At 33.4% G+C, this 14,306-nt stretch overlaps 2 protein-coding genes across 3 annotated transcripts; both read left to right on the top strand.

Moving 5' to 3' along the window:
* The first annotated feature begins 396 nt into the window (after window positions 1–396).
* Window positions 397–3,056, top strand: LOC124404451. Its single transcript, XM_046878578.1, has 6 exons — window positions 397–533; window positions 651–835; window positions 947–1,004; window positions 1,092–1,563; window positions 2,159–2,326; window positions 2,652–3,056. Exons 1-6 carry the CDS (start codon window positions 524–526, stop codon window positions 2,788–2,790), a joined length of 1,032 nt encoding a protein of 343 aa, XP_046734534.1. The 5' UTR covers window positions 397–523; the 3' UTR covers window positions 2,791–3,056.
* A 780-nt stretch (window positions 3,057–3,836) lies between these two features.
* LOC124416770 (ATP-dependent DNA helicase Q5) lies at window positions 3,837–12,530 on the top strand. 2 transcript variants are annotated; one of them, XM_046898095.1, is made up of 15 exons: window positions 3,837–3,897; window positions 3,941–4,083; window positions 5,379–5,503; window positions 5,606–5,770; window positions 6,425–6,601; window positions 6,700–6,879; window positions 6,959–7,064; window positions 7,163–7,274; window positions 7,975–8,199; window positions 8,278–8,469; window positions 8,857–8,986; window positions 9,171–9,260; window positions 9,764–9,949; window positions 10,070–11,027; window positions 11,959–12,530. In XM_046898095.1, the coding sequence occupies exons 2-15, from the start codon at window positions 3,984–3,986 to the stop codon at window positions 12,015–12,017; spliced, it is 2,805 nt and encodes a 934-aa protein (XP_046754051.1). In that variant the 5' UTR covers window positions 3,837–3,897; window positions 3,941–3,983; the 3' UTR covers window positions 12,018–12,530. The 2 variants fall into 2 exon arrangements, with proteins under 2 accessions (XP_046754051.1, XP_046754049.1); XM_046898093.1 differs by having other exon boundaries at window positions 3,837–4,083.
* The last annotated feature ends 1,776 nt before the right edge of the window (window positions 12,531–14,306 follow it).

The following is a 14,306-nucleotide window of genomic DNA, read 5'->3' as shown; positions in this document are numbered from 1 at the left end:
ATACCTATGAAATGGAACGGGCGCAGGCCTATGTTCAGTGCAGCGACCAGTGGAGAAAGAGAGAAGAGAAATTCAACAGATCTGGGGAATTTTTTAGATCTGGGGAAAAACCCCGCAGTTTATTTTTCGGTCTGGTTTTTTGGGCTTTCCAGCCAAACAGCGGACTACTAAACGTTCGTATCAAATTTATCGTGACGTCATGGGTGCTTGAGCATATGCCATATTGATCCCAATGGATATTGATGAATTTGGATAAAATTATATAATTCCCTAATTAAGAATTTAACTAGGGATGATGAATACGACGAGGGTCTAGGAATAACAATACAGTTTTACTGTTCGTGAGTTGATTTTGGCCTTCTATGTCTAATTTTGTATAACGGTCTTCCGTCAGTAAGCCGGTTGACATAAATAAACAAAACTGGTGTTCCTGATCTTTTGAGTGTTACTTGATGTCTGTTTGTGCGTATTTTAAAGTGTTGTGCTTGATATTTCGCAGAAAATAAGTAATTAGCTAAAAGAAATGTCGCAGAGTAAGTAAGGTTAACTTTAGTTCGATACTAGTTGAAATTTTTATTCATAATTGGTGCGCAGTTGGTGTTTATTTCATAAGAGAATATTAATGAATTATAATTGGTTCTGATTTGTAGCTTCGCAGAACGTGCGTCTTCAGCTGCAACGAGTGATTGCACGATTTAAGTTTGAAGAATTGGAATTAGCAGTGCTACCCATTTTCCCTGAATTGACGTGGAACAATTTAAGGTCGTTGTTGATGGAGCATCATCAAAATTTTACAACTCGTGCATCTATTAGCATCATCGAACAAATTATAACAGTAAATATGAATATTATAGGAATTGAATTTTGAATTTTTAATGTCCCTAAATTCTTATATCAGTATTTCTGAACCTTTAAAATGATAATTTATGTGCATATTTTCTTGTAGGCTGCAAGAATTGGAAACAATGACTTGAGAGATCGACTATCAATCCTAGAAGTGATAGGTAAAGTGTTGAAAATAAATGACAAAAGTATCAAAAGCTATGGAAGTATCTGATGATTAACTTGCCTGGTTTCAATTGTTTTCACAGAGGTGAGTCGGCATTCGAATCACAGAATTTGGACATGCCACGAATTACGTGGCGAGACAATGACAACGTCTGGTTCTCAATCAGACAGCGAAATACGAGACAGAGTTGCGAAAGCATTTTTGAGAAGTATCCAAAAAATGGAAGTGCAAATTACGTCACATAACGGGATAACTTTCTTGACGCTACGATCAAGCAACCAATCTACAACTCGACGAGTCAAAAAAGGCGAAACTTTATATTTTGCCCTTTGTAAAGGGGAGAAATATTTCTTTAGTGGGAAGAAAAATTTAGGGAAAGATTATTTAATGGCTATGGCGCAAGGTTTGGGTTACACCAACACAAAGCCTAGCAAACTGTCTGGTAGAGAATTGAAATCGCTCATAAAGCTGCTCAGGGCTAAACAGCAAGGAGCGATAAACAATGAACATGTATCTGGGCCTCCTGTGTATCCAGGCCTGCAGCCTGTAGTTCGGTGAGATCTACTGTTGATTCTACTTCAATTTTACGATCATTCGCATGATGAACAGACTTCCTTGGTAAAAAAGATTCTCAGAAATATATTGTTTTTTCGAATAGTTCTGACAAAAAGATTTTTTTGAAAATAACTTGTTTTTTTTAGAACTTCTTTTTATATTGATAACCTTAAAAATTCTGAGTTTTCTTTTGTCTGACTATTTCTGACCAAATCGAGTTAGAGATGTAAGTAGATCTCTGGAGAAAATTCATATTTCTTTATTTAAACTTGATTTTGTACAGTGAACCTAAAAGAATATCTGTTCTGGAGTTGCTAAATTATTATTTTTTTATATTATCTGATCATAAAAAACGGCTGGATTTATAAGAGAAACTATAAATTTCCAGGAAACAGTTAAAATCATTTTTACATAAAAATTGAGATACTTCTACAAAATTTATAGAAATTAATAGAACATAGAGAGATTTTTTAAATCAGTTGTTGTACTGTCACATTTTGCTAAATTCAGATTCTTAGTCGAGTCGTAGAAATTTCTATCAGTTTATGAAAGTAATTTTCTACAATTGATCAAGCTTATTAATTACTCTTGCAGAAGCACAGGAATAGACTTTACTGAATCTAAACAAAGAGGGGAATTTATAGATAAATGTTTTGGGACTGAGCCGCCGAAAACCGAGATGCTGGCTGTTAATATTGCTTCTGAAACATGGGACTGTCCAGAATTAGTTCCTGAAATGGAGGGAGAATCTGGAATTTGCAAGTGAGTAAACAACATTTCAGAGTACATCACATTTTTAATTTCCAATCCATAATTTATGTATGGCAGAGCCATCATCTTATATGAAACTTCTAAGTTTCGTTTAACGTTAAAATGGTAAAAAGCATTTTGTGTAAACCATTGGAAAAATAGAGGCTTAATGTGTTCCTCAAGACAAAAGAGTTTGAACTTTATCTACTTGGTAGGTATTCACGACCCGTCATTTTGAAAATTTTCTGTTTGCCTGTAACAGGCTCAGAGTAAAATTCTCATGGAAGTAAGTTTTTCAGAACATTACGTATTCAGTATGATTAATTCTAATTTATAGGTGGGAATTTCACAGCACCTACATACCAGGCATGATGAAGAAATTGGTACAACGTCGTGTTCTGACTATTCCATTACCAATTTATGTTCAGGACATGTTGATAATAGGGAGAAATGAAACGACTTTGCGTTCATGTTGAGCATTTTAAAACGCAGCATTTATCAAGCTAGGAACAATGGCACTCTGCATACCAAGTTGACAATGGTTCTGGGGTACTAATGACAATATTTAATTATTTCGATACTGGTTAGAAGCTTTTAATGACAATGCTCAATTATTCAGTCAGTTCGAAATAAATTCTGTGATTAATAAGATTTATTTTGGGCGTTTGTCCACCCAAAATAACGATGCAAACGGTGCTAGCGATATCTGTTTTAAGAGGAAGCTATCATTTTTTGAAATTTTGCGAATGATCCGAAAACACTGTCGTAAAATAGATCTATCGAAATGAAACTAGTACCTGAAATTCACCGAAAACGGAAAAAATTAATGTCGCATTGTGAAATGCGGAGGTGTCATCTATGTTGTCTATTATTTAGTCCTACACGTAACTCATACAAAAAAACTGTAGTCAACGCAATTCTACCGGATAATAGTCAAGTTTTATTTTAATCGATATCAGTGAAATTGTGTTGCTAGCTCGAATCAATTTTTCATAAAGTTTCTTGATAGTTCACAAAATTTCTTAAGAATTATATCTCAATCATTAAAGACCGACTATAGTATCTTCCTAATTAGAGATTATTGATAATTATCGTAATTTAACGACCATCAAGAGGATTTTTAATATAATTAGATGTCGATAATAACATAGAAATTTTTGCTGTAATCATTTTCCGCAAAATAGACGCATCCTTTTCCTCGATCCATGATGGAGGGAATGCACGAATCGTTTCAATATTAGCTCCCAGTATTGTCCCAATCTTTCATCTCTTGCACCAATAAGTTCGTGAGTAGCTTTGCCTCTATCCTAGGGAGTTTTTACTGCTGCCAGATAATTTCGGAACGCAAACTCCCTAGGTAGAGGCAGAGCTACCCACGACCATGGCAGCGCAAAAGAATATAAGATGGTTGACAGCACCGAAAGCCTATTTCGGAACGCACTCTAGGTGACCAGGTAGTAAACGAATACCACGTGACAGTAAGTCGGCAAGAAAATCACATTTATGGCATCACTTATATTTTTTATACCATGGTTAAAACCCATGCTTTATCCGTGTAGTCCTGTCGCGATTTCGCGCCTTATTTATGGCTGATAATGTGGCAATAAATTGTGAGAGAATAGTGACATACGTATTATAATGTAAATAAAAAATTTGTAGCACTATCGATATGTCTGCAATATTGTTGAAAAAAAGTCTTAAGAAATTATTCGGTCATGATGATTTCAAAAGTGACACCCAAAGACATGCAACCCTTGCTGTTTACGAAAGTAAGTATTATTACGATCATCCAAATACGTTTTCAACGTTAGTGAAATTTTTTTACAATGTTTACACTATTGTCACCTGTTTTCAGAAAAATTTTTCTGAGAAACTTTTACCCCCTCACGTCTATTAATCTAGATGAATTTGGCCAATAATGGCATGAATTCGACTTTATTACCACAATGGTTTGCATTGAAATATCTTTTGGAAAATATATAATACCAAACATCAGTTAAAATATAAAATTTACTATAATGAATATGCATGCACAAAAAATGTTTCGAGGACTTTGTCTCAAAACTAAAAAATGTTATGGCCAATGTCACATTGGCGTGTCGATGTTCGCAGCGATTGATTCTCTATTTGTTTTCGTCCGAACTAGATTTGAAAACAAAAGAAAAACTGAAGAAAATCTTAGCTCATAATCAATGAAATAAATTATATATCTCGGCTGATAAATTTCATGGTTGCTTCTTAAATTTCTGGGCATTTTGTTGTTGTCAATCGCTTCATAGGCTTCAAAAACCCATAGAGAAAATCACAAGATTCTCTATCTGCAATGTGATGATATTCACAATTTTATAAAACGATAATTGCAACTGTGCTGCGCATCATATCTTAAGTTCGAATTGGCTCTATCATCTGAGTCAAAAGTTAGGAAAAAAGATCTAACCCTTCAGAAAATCTCCAGTAATGATAATGAACACGAATGAAATAACACCCCTACTGTACATCAGAAATGAATCTGACGCACTCGCCTTACCCGACCTAAAATATCAATAACTAACTTTCAGGAAAAAGCTTTTAATTAGAACATTCAAAACGATCCACTTCTGCAAGTTTTGAGCTCATTTGGTAGCTAATCAGATCCCTACAAAATGTCTGAAAAACATTTAAGAACATCTTATATTATAGCTTGAAGAAAATGAATAGAAAAACATTAGAATCGGACAAAAAATAGTAAAATTTCATCATTTTGAACGTTTTAATTATAAAAACCTTTTTTCAAATTATTATCTTTGTTTGACTGATTTGAATATGCACAAATTCATTTATATCACATAGTTTTATTCGTGTTCATGATCATTGGAACAAATATCATAAGCGTAGATTTCTTCAACGGTTGTTTCTCTTTTACTATCTATTGGTTCGGAATTTCATCCCACATCCCTTGTGGTCGTTACGCATCCTTTGCTTTCTACTCTCGTTTGTTGTCATTTTATCATTCAACTGTTGATTTCATACAAGTGGTAAATCTCTAATTGCCTCAGAATGCAAATCCAAACTGTTTTTATTTCAGGAAAGAAAGATGTGTACATCTGTATGCCGACAGGGTCAGGGAAGTCGTTGTGCTTTCAACTGCCAGCAGTTCTCCAGGAGAATAAAGTTGCACTAATTTTTTCTCCATTGATAGCTTTGATAAAGGTGAATATTATCGTCATCTGTATTTTTCAAATGGAACTGGTATTTCAAATACTCCTGCGTACTAATCAAATGTTTTATTGATTTTTTTCTTATACAATACAGAATCAAGTCGACATTTTACAGTCTTTGAAAATCAATGCTAAATGTCTCAATTCTAAGACACCTTTGGAAGAAAAAACTGCGATACTGAAAGATTTGCAGTCAAAAAAACCCCGAATCAAGATGTTGTATATCACACCGGAAATGGGTGCTACGCGCACTTTTGAGGTACTTTTATTTGTATTTCAATCGCAACGAATATAGTTGGAGAAGAATTCTATAGCATTGTGATCACGTTTTTCATGGTTAAGCATATCCAGCTGCTTGAAAATCAAATCTTCATAATCGTTGGTGCATCGAAATGGAATATTTTATTACCTGAATTTGTTTATAGCAAATTAGTCGTTTTCCAAAATGAAATTGGGCAACATTTGAATCGCCAAAAACATTACTTTTTTTAATTCATTTTAATTTTTATGAAAAGTTCAGTATTGTTAGAAATACACAAATTAGGAAACTCCAATATTATTGATTTTTGCTGAAATTACGTACTTGTCGAATAATAGCATCAAATTTTGTACGAATTCTTTCTTCCATCTTTATGAACGATCTTGATTAAAAACTGTTTCATATCAGACATTGATTTATACATTTGTTGCAACTTCGTTTCTGAGCACATTTTATTTCTAATTCTATGTTTCATTCTTGTACTTTTTCATCAGCAATGATGTGTTCCTTTGCAACAATAAAATGGAAGAAAAAGTATGTGAAAAATAATTCTCAAATAAGAAGATTATGCCTCAATTTATGAATATTTACAGTTCCTAATCGAGCACATTTTCCAATCACAAGACAGTATTCATCGTTATTATCTTCTTACAGAATGTGGTAATGGAATTGCACAACTCTGAAGTAATTTCATACATCGTGATCGACGAAGCTCATTGTTTGAGTCAGTGGGGTCACGATTTTCGACCCACTTATAGGCAATTGGGACGATACAGAGAAATATGTCCTGATATTCCGATGATAGCTCTAACAGCAACGGCTGATAAAGAGGTAACGCTTTGCAAATGATTGAACTTCTTGTACTCAAGATTAAGAACGTATGAAACTTGAGGTGCATAAAATTACGTTGAAATGATAAATTGTTTCAGGTAGTTGAAGACATATTTGGAACGTTGAAAATGAAGAATCCACTCAATTTTGCACTTCCCGTATTTCGCCAAAATCTCTATTACGATGTCTGGTTCATTGAGTCCTTGGCGAATCCATATGTGCACTTGAAAAACTTCATAATAGATGCATTAGGGCCGATGAATGAGTCAGTTCCAAAAGTATGCCCGAGTTACGAATTTTATTGTTACGCATGAAGTAAAACAATTTTTTTTAATATGCTGATATCAATTATTTCAGGAAAAGCGAAACTGCGGCATCATTTATTGCCGCAAGAAAGACGACACTGAACTTTTGGCTGAGAAATTAAGTTCAATGGGCATCACAACTTTGGCTTATCATGCAGGTAACGACGAGTAATATATTCGATCGAATCCAAGCTGATTGTACTCTCTTCAAACCTTGTAAAAAGCTATGTGATTCTATTTCGATATAAATTTCCAGGACTCACAAATAAAGTCCGTAATTCAACTCAGAATAGGTGGACTGTCGGAGAAGTGCCGGTTATCGCAGCAACTTGCAGTTTTGGAATGGGAGTCGACAAGGGATCTGTCAGGTTGAATTTTTGAATTACACAACGATTTTCAAGACTTCGAAAAAGTTGCTATTCAAGTACAGCTCTACAAGTAGCTTTATTAAGGATGAATGGGTTGTAACGACTCAATCAAAAGTAACGATAAACAAACAAGTGTTAAACAAATCTCCAGCAGTGTTACTTGCGGTCATGATTGTGAACATGAGTGAAACTGCATCATTTCCTGCTAATAGAAATAAATCTGTGGAAATTTAATCATCGCAACCTAAAGTATCAACAATTTTTGGAAAGGTTTTATAATTAGAATCTTCTAAATGATAAAACTGATGTTTTTCATCCGATTCTAATGTTTTTGCATTTGTATGTTATAACTATACTCTAATGCATGATTTCTTGGATTTTTTCCAGATAATTTTTGGGGATCTGGTCACCAAGCGAAATGAGCCTAAAAACATTAAAATCAGTTAAGAAATAGAAACGTTTAACAATTTTGAAAGTCCTAATTATAAAAGTTTTTATCAAATTATTGATATGCTAGTTATGTGTTATCCGAATTTCCTTGTATTCATTTCTATTACATAATAGAGATGTTGTTTTGATTATTTTCACTATCATTGGTGAAAATGACATTTGTAGAGATTTTTCTATATGGCACGGCCCAATTATGCACAAGACATTATGTCGACTAACTTTTTAAGTGGTATAAAATTGCTACAAACAGGTTCGTTGTGCATTGGACGGTGCCTCAAACTGTTGGCAGCTATTATCAGGAGTCTGGAAGGGCAGGAAGAGACGGAAAACCGGCGTTCTGTCGGATTTATTTCAGTAAAGCTGAAAATGGCGTGATTAGCTTCATCTTGCGTAATGCCAAGGACGAAAATACTCAATTAGCAGTTTCCAAGTGGAAGAGCTTTGAAAAAATGGTTTCTTACTGCACGGAGGCAAAGTAAGAACTCTGTACTTGAATAACTTTTTTTACTGCAATCAACGCAATGGGAGTTGTGACTGTGAATTCATTTTTAAGATGTCGTCATGCTGTATTTTCAAAACATTTTGGCGACAAGCCACCAGCTTGTGTAAACCAATGCGATAGCTGTGAAAATCGAAAGACAGTTGAGCAACGTATTGATCAGTTCGTAAACTGCAGTTCCAATGTTCAAAGGCCAATGAAGAATCAGGCCAACGATGGTTTCGGTCTTGCTAAGTTTGACACATTGTAAGTATCGCTTTGTTGTTGATTTTATTCAATTGTATTATTTCATAATGGTTCGTGACTGTAAAGCACAAGAACAAACAGCCAGTGCGAGTTTCTAAGCAAGAGTCGATTGAAGCGAGTATTTAGACGTTCCGAGATTTTTTCAAAACCATTTTCAGCTTTCGCAGATCCTGATATTTTCGATATAAAGACGAATTGGAAAGAGAGAAGGGAATTGTGTTAATAAAATGTAGGAAGAGATAGTTTCAATTGTGAACATACTGATATCGAAACAAAATCTCTGTTTTCCCAAAGAGTATTGGGAGTTTTGCTTCTTTCGAAGCATCTTGTTAAGGACAGTTTATAAAGAAATGCGCGATAATCATGAGCTGATAATATTTTCTACAGCGCGGCAGATACTGATTCTGACGGCGATGGAACATCCAGCGATGCAATCACGGCGCAAGAGAAACGCGAAGCTAGAGAATTGATTCAGCAACAATTCGCTTTACGCAGAGGAAAACAAAAATCTGTTACGGTATAGCTGTCATGATCATATTAATGGATTAAATTACCTTCATAATGATTGCGATTATGACGAAGTTTTACTTGACGATGATACTTACTTGAAAGTTTCTTCTGAAAATACTTCAAATGAAATTTATCCAATATTCATGTTTATTTGCGAGTAGTTATGAATAATGAATTTTGATCTCATGAAGCCGAAAACACAGAGCACTTTGGCTGTGTTAAAATCAAATGTCCAATCCGCTGATGCAACTGCTGTTAAAGTGAAGGGCTTGTCTATTGAGGTAAGCTTTTAAACTACCCTGGTGAAAAATTCTTAAAACTACGAATTACAAATAAAAAGTTATAATCTTTCAGAAATTCATGTATCTCAAATCTGAAAATATTTGAAATTCTGAGAGAAACTAGAAATTTTTAGAGCACAGTTGAAATTAATTTTTCGGAAATGCAGCTGAAAAAATCTGCACTTATTTGTAAAAGAATGTTTTCAATGAAGGTAAAATTATGAACAATTTTCACAGATGTTCAACAAGTCTTTCCATAAATCTGTTGCAACTATTTTTCAGCATAAAAAATTAGATACCTTTACAAAATTATTAGAAATGCTTACAACTTATAATACATTTTTCAACAAAAATAAGCAACTGTAACAAATTGACATTATGTTTGTAGAAATTTCTGAAAGATTCTGAAATTAATTTTTACCAGGACAGGTTTTTTTTAGCTTTTTCAGAAGAGCAATATTGGGGAAACAAGTTTAAAAAAATCAACGATATGTTTCTTGCAGTTGCGGGAACATTTTTACAAGTTATTGACTGAAGAATTGACGAAAAATTGGAAACTTTTCAAAAATCACCAAGCATTGATTTCGTTCACTGAAAACGATATTAATTCCTTGGCAAAAAATCTCGAATATTCAATTTTTGGCCGCACGACCGCCGTCAATGTCTACAAAATTAACATTGCAAAATTGGTGAGCATTCTGTAAAATGTGATGATTTTATTTTACTTGTAAATTTTCTGAGCATTTATTGAACAAAAGCTTCACCTTTGGAAACTTTTATGATGTATTCCCACTTATTCTGTCATTCAGGTTTATACATTGACAAAGTCAAACCGTGCGCAGGTCCTTGATGCTAATTTGGAACACTATAAGCCAAATACAACTAATATTTCAGCCTACCAAGTATCGAACAAACCAAAACTAGGCAAACAAGAAGCTTCGAGTTCCTCCAACGGCTTTGTACTTGCCAAAGATATTTACAATAATTCTAAACAACCGGAAAACAAGAAAAAGTCAAACAAAAAACCGACGATATCTGATTTCATGATCAAATTGAATGATCCAAAAGTGGATCGGTCAAAAATCAAACATGAAAACGAATCTAAAATTGCTTCAGACATCGCCAAAAATTTAAAAACTCATCACTCCGATAAAACGAGTGACAAGGATATTAGCAAAAAGCGAAAAACTGATGCAATAACAATAATTGACTTGGTGTCTAACAGTTCAAAGAAGATAAAGTCGGAAACGATTGAAATAGTTGAAGAAAACGTTCATTTATCAAAAAATCGAACGGATCAACTCAATGTGCTCGACGATGATTGTAGAAAACCATTAAATGATAAAAGCATTGATATTGATGACAGTAAAAGTAATTTCAGGAATGTTGACGGCACAAAAAAAGACAACGGATCATCTTTCGATGGTGTTTCTGTATCTAAGGATAGTGTTGCGCAGAAATTAGAAAACAAGGCAGGACTTTCAAAGACAAGTGCAGTAAGCAAAAGCACGTCGGTATCAATAGAAAAAATATCGGACGTTGATGTGCCTGAAAGACGGAAATCCCACAGGAAATCAACGGGAATTCATAAGCATTCAGTTGATAAATGCAGAGGAGACAGTCATGCCAAAAACTGCGAAGATCTACTTTCATCAATCAAAAGCGCACTAAACCCTTATTACAAAGATCAGTTCATCCGGGACAAAGAAGCCTTCAAAACAATCGCAAAATCCATTCACACGAATTTGAAAACTAATCGCACTTACGGTAAGTTCCCATTATTAGAGCCTGGCCATGCTCTGTAAAAATGTATTTTTTCACCTCTGACACCTTGAGAACTGAAATATATAGTGAATATTTTTACAATAATTCAGAAAAATTCAGAAAATCATGAAATACAGATAAAAAATGTGAAGATGAAATTAGCAGCTTGAGTTAGCAGCCAAACGTGGCGAACTTTTTGGAAGTAGAAAATTGCAGTTCAGTTTTGTACTCATAAAGTATTGGGAAAGTATTCAGAGTTCAAGGTATTTGACTAAATTTTGATTTTCGGACTTCACTACCTTGTTCGAACGGACATTAGAATCTTTGGCTGCTAACTTCAGCCTCGAAAGAAAACAAAAATCATAGGAAATTTAAATATTATCTGAGGCATAACTTAGAAATTGTAAAATGGAGAGAAAAAATCTGAACTTTTCAGATAAAATCTTCATTGCTACGAAAAACTTTGAGGTTCATTTTATTCTGAACTTATGTTCGGCTGGCATACCCCAAGAAAAATCTGTTAGTATTTTCAGAATGGTCCGAGAATTTCAATAAAATTTCTCAGTAATCAAAAGAATTGTGAAAATCGTTAGACGATAGACAGAAAAAAGAGAAAAGAAAACAAGTTCAGTGAAATTAAATCCATTATTCGAGGTGTAATTTATAGAATTTTAAAATAAAGAAACGGAATCTTATCTAATCTAAGAATTACAGAGAAACTGATCATTTTTCTGAAAAACACTAAAGTTGATTTTGCACTGAATTCAAAAAAAGTTCAAAACATTGTGAAGTAGAAGTTTTCTCAATGAATCAATGAATTATCTCTAGGTTTATTGTCGCATGAAATTCTCGATTTGCTTTAATTTTGTCTCTACGAAATAAAAGAACTGAGAAAGTTGAATTTGTCGCACTGAATGGCATTATTGTTTTTCAGATCGGCGAGAGATTAGTGCGATTGTGTTGGAGTACATGACGAATATCAGTCGAAAATAGCGTCGGCGTTTATCAGTATTCCGAAATTTCGTATACATAAACGAGTTGTGAAAGTTGATCAGAGGTGAGTTGTTTCAAATGTTAATAAAATTGGTGGAGTCGAGTTCCTACCAAGAAATACATCAATTTCCGCTTATTTTCAACCCAGTACTGTGATATATGTAATTGCTCTTGTGTAGATAAAATAATAATAAATTATTATTCAAAACAATATGTAAAATTGTTTCTTTCTGTCTGGTCGAAACAGTGCACTGTTTATTCAATTTACAAAGAAATAAATAATCATTCAATTATACTATGGAATTAATAAAGGGATTAATATCAAACCCTTTACGAGCAATGGAATGCCTGATATCATCATGATCATTATCATCATCAGCATCATCATTATCATTATCATCAATAAACACAAGTAAATAATTTACGTACACAATAATCGAAAAATTAAGTCGAAGACGTACAAACGTAATTCCATCTCTTCTCTTATTGCAATAACAATATTAATAAAAGTAATACTAACAATATATAAAATGGCACTAAAGTATAGAATATACGTATACATACACGCGGGTTGTATCACACTACTCAGGGGTATAAGGGTATTGATTATGATATTTTGGCAGCAGAGGTAGAGAAAGACAGTGATAGACACAGCGCAGGCGAGAGAGAGAAAGGAAACATGGGTTGGCAGGTAGTGAGGAAATCACTCGTAAGAAGAGAGTTGTGGAGTGTGATACAACCCGTGCGTACTGTGATTGAATCAAGTTGAATTAAATTATTCTATTCAAGTAGTGTATAGTAATTGAGGAAGAAAATTAGTAAAAGTTGTAAGTGCCATTAAAAAAATAAAATAATAAATAATGATGTAATAAATAACTATGCAGCAAAGAAGGAAGTTTCTCTTCGTTCTTTTTTAATTTTTGGTTGCAGGCACTTACAGCCTTTTCTAATTCTCCTCTCCAATTATTTAGCATTTTCATCGGCCTAATCGCGGCCTCAATCCACAAAAATCATCCTCGTATCACAAAATATACAGTTTACGCCAGCTTCAATGCTAAAAACACTGATATATAGACTTGAACAACATACTCGGATTCCTTTATACATCATCATCAACATCATCATGGTCATACATAATGGCAATCTTTTCATAATAAATAACCTACTTGTTTGTACATAATATATGTAATTATTGTTTTAGTTTTCTTTTCTGTTTTTTGCTTATTTGTTTCTTTCCCTTCAATTGCTAAACTCATCTCTAATTCTTAAAAAACTAATGAAACCATTAAGACTACAAAGTAATTTCAATACACTGTATAATAGACTCTGTTCTCAAATCTAATGTCATCAACGATTGTTAATATACTCTTAAATTTTCTATCTTTTTACAGAACTAGAATAAATGGAGAATGAAATTTCATGCAGTTTCATCTAGCGTCGGGCGGTGATCGTTTTCAATTTTGTTGTAACTTCAATATATCGTAGTAATCTCGAATACAACCACCTGTATTTTTTTTTTTTTTTTGTGGTAATATGCCGTTCCAAAGTTAGAAACCGTAACTTTGAATTGTTGGGCCACATTTAAAAATCTGAATAGTTACCGAAAATCGTTCCCAAAATTACATTAATTTCAAAACCTTTATTTTTTTAGATTTTTGAGGAGGCTCTGTGAAACTATATAGCTTTCAAGGAATAGAAGAACTACTTTAAGTACATTTCTAAAATCTTAGCAATTTTTCCTATAATTTAAAAAAAAAATTTCTTCAGCTTTTTCGTAATTTCCAAGCCAATGAAAATGGCGATTTTCTGCAAGATCTCAAAATTTTTGTACCTTTGCGGAAAATTTTCTGAAATTTTTTTCAGATTTTGAAAAGTGGACTAAAAACTCGAAATTCAATCGATTCCATCTTCGAAATGTATTCCGCATTTGAAAGTACTACGCTTATAATAAAGTTGAAATAAATTTTGAAATGGTGATCGTTCCACACTGGGTCAAAATGCAAAAAATTCGATATTCAAGTTTAATCAACCACTATATCAAAGCTCAAAATGCTTGGCAACAAGCTTTTAACTGACAATTTTTTTTTCTGTCGTAGAGTTATGCTACTTAAGTATATAGTATGAATGATTCTAATTTTGCATACAATGATATACATTATCATGGCCTCGGGAGTAATTTTGCCTTGCTTGGATTTTTTTTGCAAGAGTTTAAAGCTACTTTAATAAGTATGAAATAATATTAGGTACGTGTAATATTATTAATCATTCAAATGCTTCATTTTTAGGCCA

The sequence above is a fragment of the Diprion similis genome, chromosome 3 (assembly GCF_021155765.1).
Source record: "Diprion similis isolate iyDipSimi1 chromosome 3, iyDipSimi1.1, whole genome shotgun sequence".
NCBI classification, from domain to species: domain Eukaryota; kingdom Metazoa; phylum Arthropoda; class Insecta; order Hymenoptera; family Diprionidae; genus Diprion; species Diprion similis.
This window is presented reverse-complemented; position numbering and strand designations above follow the sequence as displayed.